The sequence below is a fragment of the Musa acuminata genome, chromosome BXJ2-6 (genome assembly GCF_036884655.1).
Source record: "Musa acuminata AAA Group cultivar baxijiao chromosome BXJ2-6, Cavendish_Baxijiao_AAA, whole genome shotgun sequence".
In the NCBI taxonomy this organism is placed as follows: domain Eukaryota; kingdom Viridiplantae; phylum Streptophyta; class Magnoliopsida; order Zingiberales; family Musaceae; genus Musa; species Musa acuminata.
In genome coordinates, this window is record NC_088343.1 from 35,514,373 (window position 1) to 35,527,864 (window position 13,492).

At 35.3% G+C, this 13,492-nt stretch overlaps 1 protein-coding gene across 1 annotated transcript; it reads left to right on the forward strand.

Annotated features, from left to right (window-relative positions):
• Positions 1-552: 552 nt before the first annotated feature.
• LOC135615366 (lecithin-cholesterol acyltransferase-like 1) lies at positions 553-2,439 on the forward strand. The gene is made up of 2 exons (XM_065113724.1): positions 553-955; positions 1,416-2,439. Exons 1-2 carry the CDS (start codon positions 642-644, stop codon positions 2,305-2,307), a joined length of 1,206 nt encoding a protein of 401 aa, XP_064969796.1. The 5' UTR covers positions 553-641; the 3' UTR covers positions 2,308-2,439.
• Positions 2,440-13,492: the final 11,053 nt, after the last annotated feature.

Here is a 13,492-nt window from a genome sequence, read left to right on the forward strand (position 1 = left end):
GACTGTAGACGTACTAGACTACTATGACACAATCCCTAGACGATATAGGGGAATCTAATTCATTGGAGCTGTCTGTCCTCAATTACCATGTATCTATAGTCCCTTCTCTATCTAATATCCTAGAGACCGTATACCAGACATGGTATTGTCAAACTCATACAGTTTCTACTCGAGTCTCGCTCTAATTAGAATCTCTCAGAGAACTCTTTCTCTCTCAATCCAAATGACTTTGGCTAAGGATTTGTCTGACTAAGAACACGTAGGATATTCCTTTCATAACATTGAGAGTAGATAATCCTCTATCGACACTCAACGGTCCTCGTAAGGTTGGCTATCACTCCTGATGATAGATTGTGTTAGATCTGGAACTTTCAAACTTATAGGTCCAGTATCAAAGAGTGTAGCACTTATACATGACATATTTAGTATCTCAAGTCTGAGGACCAAGGATAATGATTGCAAAATTAAACAATTAGAATTATATTAGGCAAATCTGATATTTTTCTTTTTTTATATATTCACTGCTAAACGGATTTAGAAGAAAAAAAAAAAGCAAGAAAAAGATGATTCGGCGAGAATAAGAGCAGCGGAGCAACGGAACACTCCTCCCGTGCTTCACCGACACTCACCGTCTCCTCCTCATGGCGGCCGGTCATGAGCTCTACCCCCTCATTTTGGTCCCCGGCCTGAGCGGAAACCAGCTCGAGGCCCGGCTGACGGAGGATTACCTCCCGCCCCTGCCCGCCCTCCAAGCTCCGCAAGCCGCTGGCTGGTTCAGGATCTGGATGGACCGCTCCCTCCTCCTGGATTCCGCCGCCCAGCGATGCTTCGCCCACCAGCTGAGCCTCTTCTACGACCCCGACGCCGACGACTTCCGCAACGTGCCCGGCGTCGAAACCCGCGTCCCCTTCTTCGGCTCCACCGAGGGGTTACGATTCCTCGATCCCAACCGCAAGTAAGCAAAAGCCCCCCCTTCCTTCATCCTTCTTTCTTTCAAGGTTTGGGCCACTGATTGATCTACAGGATCAAGCAGTCCTCTGTTTTATTTCTTTTCTTCTTCATCTTCTTTTTGCACTGTTTCTATTTTACATTTGGGATCTGAAAACATGGTGCTATATTTTTCCTTTGATTTCAAGTAAGAAAATGACCATAATAATCAATAAAATTGACAATTTCTATTAGATTTTTTGCATATGTTACTCTTTCGAACTTTTTGGCCTCCAGCCAAATTATCCTAGCCTGGCACAAGGTTGACCAAATAAACTGCCCTTTCTGACCAAGAAATGAAGCACTGGTTGCAAATCATCCAAATATATTCTGTAATTGCAGATGCATTCTGAATGAGTGGTCTGATCTACTTTAGGATAATAATTTTGCATGATAAGCTAAGTCTTTTAACCATGACAAGTTTCCAGGGATTCTTCTATTTGCATGGATACCCTGGTGAAGTCCTTGGAAGAAATTGGGTACCAAGACAACCTCAACCTTTTCGGAGCACCTTACGATTTCCGATACAGCCTTGCCGGAGGAGGTCATCCATCAAAGGTGGCTACTCAATACCTTCAAGATCTTAGAGAGCTAGTTGAGCAGGCCAGCAAGATGAACGGAGACAAACCTGTGATCATTTTAACACACAGCTATGGTGGATTGCTCACCCTTCATCTCCTTAATCGCAATCCTTCATGGTGGCGCCGAAAGTTCATCAAGCACTTCATAGCACTGTCTGCACCGTGGGGAGGCATTGTCGTGGAAATGTTCATGTTCACCAGTGGAGACACAATAGGGATGCCTTTGGTGGACCCCTTAACAATAAGAGAACAATTCAGGAGAACAGAAAGCAACCTTTGGCTTCTGCCTTTCCCTAAAACATTTGGAAACAGACCGCTCGTCGTTACGAGAGACAGGAACTACTCGGCAACCAACATGGCAGAATTCCTGCAAGCAATTGGGTTCCAAGAGGGCGTAAAACCTTATGTATCTCGTATATTGCCGTTGCTAGAGGAGATGGCGGCGCCGGGAGTTCCAGTGACTTGCATTATAGGGGTTGGGGTGGACACTCCTGAAACATTTCTCTACAATGGTGAAGGAAAGTTTGACGAGCCTCCTGAGGTGGTTTCTGGTGATGGGGATGGGTTGGTGAATCTGGCTAGCTTATTGGCACTTGAATCAGAGTGGTCTGATGCTCCAGAACAAGAGCTCAAAGTCATCAAAATCCCAAATGCTACTCATGCTGGCATTCTCACCCAAGAATTTGCCGTAACAGAAATAATAAGACGAGTGTTGGATGTCAACTCTGTGCCTGCATGAATTGTTTCCTTGTTGAGGGATAACAAATATTTGTGCTTCTACAATTTATTGCCATTGGTTGGTAACATATATCGTTACATTCTGTCAGTTTTTAATGAAAGCTTCCAAGTTTGGAAACTCTTAGAAAAATTATTCTAAGTTTTAAACTTAAATAATACATTCAACTATCTTTATTTCTGTCAATTATATGAACTCTTATGTTTTAATTGGAGCAACTTTTAATTATGCAGGTGATTCACGGTAATGTTCATCATCTAATCATGTCTTGGCATGTCACATAGTGAATTTTTTTTTATAGGATTACATAATCTTTCCACCTGTAAATAAATATCATTTTATTAATATACATAAATTATACATATTTATTATAATTTATTTATTCATAAAATATAAATCAAAAGTAGATATGAGACTTTTTGAGAAATATAGATTCCAATATAAAGTCCATTGGATTTATCTAACAGTAAAGGAAGATATGTTCCTTCATTGGAATATAGTCTAATGCTACTAATAGGTTGTTTTGAAATAAAAAATAAAATATAAAAATTTCAATAACTTTAGGTAGGAAGTCTAAGTCAACTTATAAAATAAACACATATATGAAAGTCAATTATCCCATAAGCATATATTAAGTACATAAATGAGCACTCCTCTAATAGTAGTTGGAGACGCTTTATCCTACGAGATGAATTTATATTCTCCTAATAACGAATGGAAATAAACTCATATCATACTCTCAATAATAAATAGAGTGATGTTCCTCACTTGTTAAATTAGGGATAGATTCCTCTTAATAATTAATGAAGGAATCATTTAGTCGTCACGTCTAACAACCCGCTAATCCCTAAAGGGAATCCCCTTACCTACCCTCGATCGAGAAACAAAATCATCTCATATTATTCATTTCTATATTGAGATGAAATAATACATTGAAACATCTTAATTTATCGATCAAATATTATTAATATCAAATAATATCAATTAACACTGAATTTACTTAAACCCTAGCACAATCAATCAAATTGAACTTGATTTAATTAGAACATAACTAAACTGGTCTTTAATCCTGATTTAATTGGTTTAGAACTATACTAGTATAATTTAAACTATATTGGATTCAATTCAGGTTAAACAAACTTGAATAAGTCAAGCTAATTTGGAATCATCTTGAATTGATCTAAACTAATCAAATCCGATTAGTTCAATCAATATATGAGTTCAAATCAATTAAAGCAAAGGCAATGGTACACTGTACATGACTGTGCATACACCAAACCAACTCGTAGCCCATGGATTAATCACGTGCAATACACATAATTATCTATATTAGGCTAGGTTGAGCTATAGCCTATATGGCCTAACCTATGGGTTGGGTCAAGCCTATTGGTTATAGGTCTAACCTAATGGTTGGAGCTAATATATGGGTTGCGACTTATTATGTGGGCTGGGCCTAGCATAGTTAATATCAATATAAATTCTAATCAATTCCCTCAATTCTTAGTTTTGACATCATAGAAATATAATCAAAATATTTATTCATTAGTATTGAGCCATTAAAATATAATAAATAATAATAGATTTAAATAATAAAATTATATAAAGGAGAAAATAGTATTTTTAATCAAGTATTATATAAAACTAGTAGAAATTAAAGATCATGCATTCAAAATAAAAATTTTAGAAACTTGGATATGAATAATTATTGTTGAATCTCAAATTTTGATGATAAAATCAATTGGTAAAATTGTTTGATCTAATCTATGTGTTGAGATAAGTGTGTAGGATTAACTGCGTAAGACATAAAGCAAATGTTGTGCTAAAGTCAAGATCGAGATTTTGTTGGGAGTTTGAGAGTTCGTCGGAAGTTCCACCGGAATTAACCGAGAAGTCCAAAAGGTTGCCAAAGAAGCTCGTCGAGAAGAAGATCACTGTGAAGTCCAGGAGCTTACCAGAAGTCTGTCGGAACATTGCCGAGAGATCGTCGGAAGTTCGCCGGAAGATCTTCGGAAGAACAATTGACGAACCGGAATAAGAATGCTTTGTTAAATATCTTAATTATTGTAGTTAGTCCTTAAGTTGAGTTAGGATTGGGAGGTAATCCCACTAACTCAGTTAAGGGTCAATTGGGCCCTTAACAAGGCTGAATTGGGCTGGTTGAAATAGCTCATTCAGCACCTGAAGTCACGACCGGTGGTGGCACCGCCTGGTGACCCAGTCTTCTAGGTGGTCTGGGCGGTGATACTTCCGACTGTTAATGCTGCCAATGGTGGTACCGCTCTTATCAGGCGATGGTACCACTAGAGCATGGTCTTCGAGCTCTGTCAAGCGGTCATACCGCCTATATTGGACGGTGGTACCGCCCAGTGGCAGGCGGTGGTACCGTTAGCATCCCGAAATTCGGGGATGTGACACTTTTTTGCTCCAATTTTGAAGTCATTGGGGCCTATAAATACCCCACCCTTTTCTGGATGAAAGGGCATGAAAGTGTTTATATAATCTTAAATTCTTGGGGTGTTAAAGTGTTGTAAAAGTGCAAGAGTCCTCCTCCTCTATTTCTAAGAGTTGAGATCATTCAAGAGAGGTGTGAGGCTTGTAAGGATTATCTCCTAAACCTGTGAAAAGGAGAAAGCACTGTAAAGAGGTGATTGGTCTTACCTATTGAAAGAGGACCATTAATGGATGTCGGTGACCTCAATGGAGGAGGAATTAAAAGTGGATGTAGGTCATAACGATCGAACCACTATAAATTTTGGTGTGTTCTTTCCTTACTGCAAATTCTCTTTACTGCATTCAAATTTACTATATTGCAAACTACCCAACCTTTTCTTTTCTACTTATTCAAAGTGAAACAAATGATTTGAGTCGAAACCGGTTTTTATCGTATGAAGTTTCTTGAATCGACGTAATTTTTTCGCTGCACTAATTCACCCCCCTTAATATCACTCTTGATCCTAACAATTGGTATCAGAGCAAGGTAACTCTCATTTGGTTTAAAACTCAAGAGAGATGACATTTGTCGGCAACTAAGAGGGTCATTCAATTACACATCCGCCCATATTCAATGGGATGGATTACACATATTGGAAGACTAGAATGAAGATCTTTCTAATTTTAATGGATTTTGAGTTATGAAACCTCGTGGAAAATGACTTTCAAAAGTCTTCTCTTCCAATGAACGATTGGAATGAGTTAGAGAAAAAGACTTTTATTTTAAATGCCAAGGCTATGAATGCCTTGTTTTGTACTTTAGATAAAAACAAATTCAATCGAGTGTTTATTTGTGAAATGACTTTTGATATTTGGCACACACTCCAAATTACTCACAAATGCACTAATAGAGTAAAGGAGTCGAAGATAAATCTTTTAGTTCATACTTATGAATTGTTTTAAATAAAGCCAAACGAAACTATTGTCGATATGTACACCCGTTTTACTGTTGTTGTCAATAGTTTAAAAGCCCTTGACAAATGTTTTTTGAACTTTGAACTTATTAATAAAATCTTGAGATCCCTTCCAAAGAGTTGGGACCCTAAAGTAATGGTCATTCAAAAGGCCAAGGATTTAAATAATTTTTCTCTCAAATAACTTATCGGGTCACTAATGACCTACAAAATGACTTGTAAAGCTCATGAAAAACTTATGAATAACCTTTCAAAGAATAGGAAGAATACGACATTGAAAACTCAAGAAGACCACTTGAAAGAAAATTCAAGTGATGAGGACTATGATGATGACTTGACACTCTTGACAAGAAAGTTTAAAAAATTCATAAAAAATGAATAAATTTAAAAATAACTCTAAAAATAAATTTAAACCCAAAAAAGAATAAGTTATATGCTATGAATGCAAGAAGCCAGGACATTTCAAAAGCGAATGTCCCCAAGTAAAGAAGAAGCAACCAAAGAAGAAGAAGGCTCTTAAAGCAATATGAGACTACTCAAGTGCATCCGATGAAGAGGAGCCAACCAACACAGAGCAAGTTGCTCACTAAACACTAATGACTATCGGAGATGAGGTAAGTAGTTCATTAAATGCAAATTTATCATTCGATGAGCTCTTAAGTGCTTTTCATAAATTGTTTGATAAATGTAGATCTTTGAGTAAAAAGTATAACTCTTTGAAAAAAGATCATGCCATTTTAAATGTTGAATTTGAAAAACTTAAGCATGATAATCCTTCTTTGCTTCCATGTACTAAGTGTGAACACTTAGAGGCACTTAATAAGGAAAACTTGCTACTCAAAGAAACCTTATAAAAGTTTGAGGTTAGTAGCAAGTCCTTGACCATGATCCTTGCAAATAAGGGTCAAGTTCATAGAAGAGGCAGAATCGGATTTGTGAATAGCTCTCACCAAAATCTAACTACCTTTGTTAAAGGCCCTACCTTGCACGTATCACCCCACACCAAATGCAACTTTTATTGTAAACCCGGACATATTGCGTACAAATATTCATTTAAGAGATATAGTCCACATAGATTGATTTGGGTACCTAAAGGAACCTCAAATGACTCAATGCCACATGATAAGTTATGTAGATCGATTTTTGAGACACCCAAGGTAAAATGGGTATCTAAAAATCATCATTTTTTGTAGAAACATTTACCATTACAAGCTAAGAGTAAGAGATGGTACCTTAATAGTGGATGCTCAAGGCACATGACCGAAAATCCATCTCAATTCTCTAAGCTCACTAGCCTAGACGAAGGGTATGTCACATTCGGAGATAATAACAAGGGTAAAACTATTGGCATAAGAACCATAGGTAACAAATCCAACATTTTGATTGAAGATATATTGTTGGTTAATGGCTTAAAGCATAATCTTTTGAGTATTAGTCAATTGTATAATAAAGGATACATCATTAGATTTGAATCCAATGCTTGCATCATTGAAAAACCACAAAAAACATATCCATGATTGTCTTAAAATAAAATAATATATATATTATTAATATTGATGATCTTTTTAATGAAATATATTTTTTGGTTTTGAATGACAATGCTTAGCTTTAGCATAGGAGATTATGTCATGTTAGCATGAAATTAATCTCTCAAATCTCATCTAAAGAACTTATAAGAGGTATTCCTAGCATTAAGTTCGTTAAAGACAATGTGTGTGATGCATGTCAACTAGGAAAACAAATAAAATGTAGTTTCAAACCAAAGAATCAAATAAGCACCTCTAGACCATTGCAATTGATTCATATGAATTTGTTTGGACTAATTAATACATCAAGCCTAGGAGGTAGCAAATATGCCTTTGTAATTATAGATGATTATTGTATATACATATGGATATACTTCTTGGCACACAAAAGTGATTGCTTTAGGTATTTTTTTAAGTTTTGTAAACTTGTTCAAAATGAAAAATGCTTTATGATTTCATCAATTCAGAGTGATCACGATGGCGAATTTCAAAACTATGATTTCTAAATTTTTTATGAATCTAATAGATATAACCATAATTTCTCTACTCCAAGAAATCCTCGACAAAATGGAGTAGTAGAAAAAAAAAAAAGAAACTTACAAGAAATGACAAGAACCATATTTAACGAACATAGCCTACCCAAATATTTTTGGGCCAAAGCCGTTAATATGGCATGCTATGTCATGAATAAAGTTCTAGTAAGACTATTACTTTCCAAAACTCCTTATGAATTAAAAAACAACAAAAAACCTAACGTTTCATATTTTAAAGTTTTCAGTTGTAAATATTTTATCTTGAATAAGAAAGATACCTTAGGAAAGTTTGATGAAGAGATTTTTCTTGGCTATTCTTATATTTCTAAAGCCTTTTGTATTTTAACAAAAGAACTTTGGTTATAGAAGAATTTATTCATGTTGTCTTTAATAAAGTTTTCAAATTTAAGAAAAATGAGTTTGATGATGATCTTAATTTTGATGCTTTGAATTTAAATAAACCTTCTCCTTCAACTAGCAACTTGGATGTATCTTCTTCCAAAACATTCTTACCCAAGGAATGAAAGTATATAGATACTCATCCTAAGGAGCTAATTATATGAGACACATCAAAAGGGGTTCAAACTCATTCTTCTCCTAAAAATTTTTGTGCAAATGCTGCTTTTCTTTCTCAAATTGAACCTAACTGCATTGACAAGGCCATGAAAGATTATTCATGGGTTATCACAATGCAAGAAGAGTTGAACCAATTTCAGATAAATGAGATGTGGAAGCTTGTTCCGAGGTCAAATGACCATTTAGTTATTGGTACTAAATGGGTTTTTAGAAACAAGCAAGATGAATTTGGTATCGTAGTTAGAAACAAGGCTAGATTAATGGCCAAATATTTCAACTAAGAAGAATGTATCGATTATGAAGAAACCTTCACTCCTATGGCATGATTAGAAGCCATAAGGATGCTCCTTGCCTATGCTAGTTGTAGTAACTTAAAGTTATTTCAAATGGATGTTAAAAGTGCTTTTCTTAATGACTTTATTTTCGAAATAGTTTATGTTGAATAACCTCCCAGATTTGAGAATGATAATTTTTTTAATCATATGTTTAAATTGACTAAAACTCTCTATCGATTAAAATAAGCCCCAAGGGCTTGGTATGAGAGACTTAGCTCCTTTCTTATCCAAAATAATTTCTTTATTAATTAAATTTATGTTGATGATATTATTTTTGGTTTTACAAATGAATCTTTATGTGAATCGTTTACCAAGAGTATGAGCCTAGAGTTTGAAATAAGTTTAATGGGTGAACAAACCTTTTTTTTTTAGGATTACAAATCAAACAACTTAATGATGATATTTTTCTTAGTCAAACAATATATGCATTAGACTTGCTAAAATGGTTTAATATAGGTGGTTCAAAGGCTATCAATACTCGTATGAGTACCTCAACTAAGTTAGACATTGATGAAGTAGAGAAGCTTTGATCAAAAAGCTTATAGGGGTATGATAAGTAGTTTACTATACCTCATCGTAACTAGACCGGACATTATGTTTAGCGTAGGACTTTGTGCTAGGTTTCAATTTAATCCTAAGCTATCTCATATTAAAGCATATTAAAACAGTTAAAAGAATTCTTAGATATCTTAAAGGAACCACTAATCTAGAATTATGGTATCTAAAATTTGAAAACCTCGAATTAATTGCTTATGCTAGTGCGAATTTTGCTAGATGTAGATTAAATAGAAAAAGTATATCTGAAACATATCAATTCTTAGGTCATGCACTCATCTCTTGGTCTTCCAAGAAATAAAACTCGGTTGCACTATCCACGATCGAAGCCAAATACATAGCAGCTAGTGCATGTTGTGCACAAGTCGTATGGATGAAAAATACATTAGAAGATTATAGAATTTATCTTAAGAATATTTTAATAAAATGTGATAACACAAGCACAATATGTTTAACGAAAAATCTGATTCAACACTCTAGAACTAAACATATTAACATTAGGCATCACTATATATGAGATTATGTTAATAATCATAATGTAGTCTTAGAATTCATTGATACGAAACATCAATTGGTCGATATTTTTATAAAACTCTTGATTGAGGAATAATTTAATTTTATAAGAAGAGAATTAGGTATGCTGAATTTCTCTGATACATGAGTTCCTCTTTAAATTTTTTCTAGATTTTCTTAATTGAGTTCTATTTTTTGAGATCATTTACTATTTTTTCTTTACTTGAGATAAGATTTGAATCATGAAATTATGGTATACTTAATGAGCCATATGAATTCTCCTCTTACGAAAGTAGAACTTCAAAAATCTTATATGATATTGGTGTAAATAAGTATGTGCACCACATAATGATAAAGATCTTGTACGATGAAAACAAATAATGTCAGCACCACACAAATATGCACTACACCACAATGCAGTCAATGCTCACTGCCTGTAGGTGGTGGCACCACCCAGCTGGCGGTAGCACCGCTAGTGGTCACTGCTTGTAGGCGGTGTCACCGCCCGCAACCTTCCCTATATAAAGACAAGTTAGGGCTGGCGATAGAACCGACCCCAACTCACTCTACACCTCTCCAAAAAGCCCCAAATCCTTTATTCCTCTTGCTCTCTCTCTACTAACTCAAAAAAGTTCTCATTCTCTACTAAATCAAGGATCAATATCAAGAAGGTTAAACTACTAAGGTAATCCCTAAACCAAATCATTTCCTTCTTTGCATTACTTATTCTTGCCTCTCATTTGCTCTTAATAAATGTAGTCTCTATGACTTCTAGAATATCCTCAAGAGACAAAGGTAAGAGGGGGTTAGATAAAACCTATGACTCCCTACTTTTTTATTCTCCTCAACATGCCCTTAAACTTCCAACCATAGAGATTAGAAATGTTCATAAGGGAAAATATGTAGACTTAGAGGAATTGAACAATTTGGAACAAATTCAATGGTTTGCTAACCTAAATATCCTCTCAATCTTTCAAATAAGTGAACCTATCTATCCTAGACTTGTTAGGTTGGTTTACAACAACTTGCATGTGGATGAACATGATAAGGTCTCCACGTATCTCTTAGGACATCATATGCCCATTACGGATAGCGTAATTTATAACCTCATAGGAATTATTGAGAAAAGAAGAGGTTGTTACTTTAGAGGTCAATAAGAATCAGTTGGGACCACTTATTTTGATGCCTTAGGTATAATTTTTTATAATCCAAACTTGTCTATTCTTCCAAAAAGCTATAAATATTTACTACCCTTCAACACCAAATTGCTTCATCACATTTTGATCAGTATTATACTCCCAAAACAATATTATCATGATGAAGTTAGTTAAATGGAATTAGGTACGATGTATTGGATTATGAAGGGACATGATAATTGTTTTGGTTATCTAATACAACAAAACATGATCGAACTATTAAAAAAGGATATGATGCTTCCATATGGTGGCTTGATCACTAGACTAATCCATGCATATGACATAGTCATTCCACCTGACGAAGAAATCTTGAAACTAGATAGGTTTAATATCATAAATAGAAACCTGCTAAGAAGGTTAAGATGTATAGTCAGAAATAGGACTTGGACTAGATTACCTAGAAAGACTGATCTCCTCCCACCTGATCCAGAACCTGAAATACCAATATTTAGGAAACATCAATCTCCTCCTATTGGTCCCTTTGAGGCAACACCTCCAATAGAGAAAGCACCCTCCTCATTTATCGATGACATAGGGACTCGAATGGATCGATTTGAACAATGTCAAGATCAAATTTTAACTGAGTTGACTTGCCACCACTTGAATGACTATGCATGTCTTTTTGCTGATAATAAAGGGGGAGAAGTTGATGGAATCTTTCACTTAAATGTTGTGATCTCTTCTATGTTGAAAACCTTTAATATTGTGAACTTTTGATGTTATGATCTTTTTAATGCTGAGAATTTTTAATGTTACCATATAATTATGCAATATTGTGATTCTTAATACTGAGAATTTTTTAATGCTATCACACAAATTATATCATGATGACATTTCATGTAAGGCAATGCCCGAAGCATTTTATCATGAAAGAAGTGATGAAATTGTGTATTTAATATCTTGATGACTTAAAACTATGATGATGCATAATGCATGTGATTTCTATTTAAAATCGATTAAAGTTTGAATTCAAGGTTGTGAATTCAAGTTTGTAATCTCTCAAGTATGTCATATAGATAGGGGAGTTAAGGTTAACTCCGTTACCAATAAGTTGTCGTCATAAAAAATGGGGAGATTGTTGAATCTCGGATTTTAATGATAAAATCAATTAGTAAAATTGTTTGATCTAATCTATGTGTTGAGATAAGTATGCAGGATTAACTACGTAAGACATAAAGCAAATGTTGTGCCAAAGTCAAGATCGAGATTTCATTGGGAGTTTGAGAGTTCGTTGGAAGTCCGAATGTTCGTCAGAAGTTCCGCCAGAATTAACCGAGAAGTCCAGGAGATTACCAAAGAAGCTCATCGAAACTCGTCAAGAAGATCATCAAGAAGTCCAGGAGCTTACCGGAAGTCCATCGGAACATTACCGAGAGATCGTCGGAAGTTCGTCGGAAGATCATCGAAAACTCACCGGAAGAACAATTGACGAACCGAAACAAAAATCCTTTATTAAATATCTTAATTATTATAATTAGTCCTTAAGTTGAGTTAGGAATGGGGTACAATCCCACTAACTCAATTGAGGGTCAACTAGGCCCTTTCCAAGGCTAAATTGGGCTGATTGAAATAGCTCATTAAGTACTTGAAGTCATAGCCAGCGGTGGCACCGCTTGGTGACCCAATCTCCCAAGTGGTCTGGGCGGTGGTACCGTCGGCAGTTAATGCTGCCAGCGGTGGTACCGCCCTTGTTAGGCGATGGTACCACCAGAGCTCAGTCTCCGAGCTCTATCAGGTAGTCATACCACCTAGTGTCAGAATATCAAGCGATGGTACCTCCCAATAATGATGGTGGTACCACCAGTATCCCAAAATATGAGGATGTGACACTTTTTTGCTCCAATTCTGAAGCCATTAGGGCCTATAAATACCCCACCCTTTTCTGAATGAAAGGGCACGAAAGTGTTAACATAATCTTGAATTCTTGGGGTGTTAAAGTGTTGTAAAAGTGTAAGAGTCCTCCAACTCCCTTACTAAGAGTTGAGATCATTCAAGAGAGGTGTGAGGCTTGTAAAGGTTACCTCCTAAACCTATGAAAAGGAGAAAGCACTGTAAATAGATGGTTGGTCTTTGCCCATTGAAGAAGGACCATTAATGGACGTCGGTAACCTCAATGGAGGAGGAATTGAAAGTTGATGTATGTCATAACGATCGAACCACTATAAATTCCGATGTGTTCTTTTCTTACTACAAATTCTCTTTACTGCATTCAACTTTACTACATTGCAAACTGCCCAAACTTTTTTTTTTCTACTTATTCAAAGTGAAACAAACGATTTGAGTCAAAACTGGTTTTTATCATATGAAGTTTCTCAAATCGACATAATTTTTACCCCTGGTTTTTATTATATGAAATTTCTCGAATCGACATAATTTTTAACCCCCCCCCCCCCCCCCCAATGTAAAATTCTAAACCTTTAAAAGATAAAACAAGTTTTAGAAACTTTCTATGACATGAATAATTATAACATGTTTTAATTTAAAAATAAATGTTCAAACATTTAAAGGAATCAAAGAAAAATTTTATTTTTCAAGAAAGATAAAAGAATC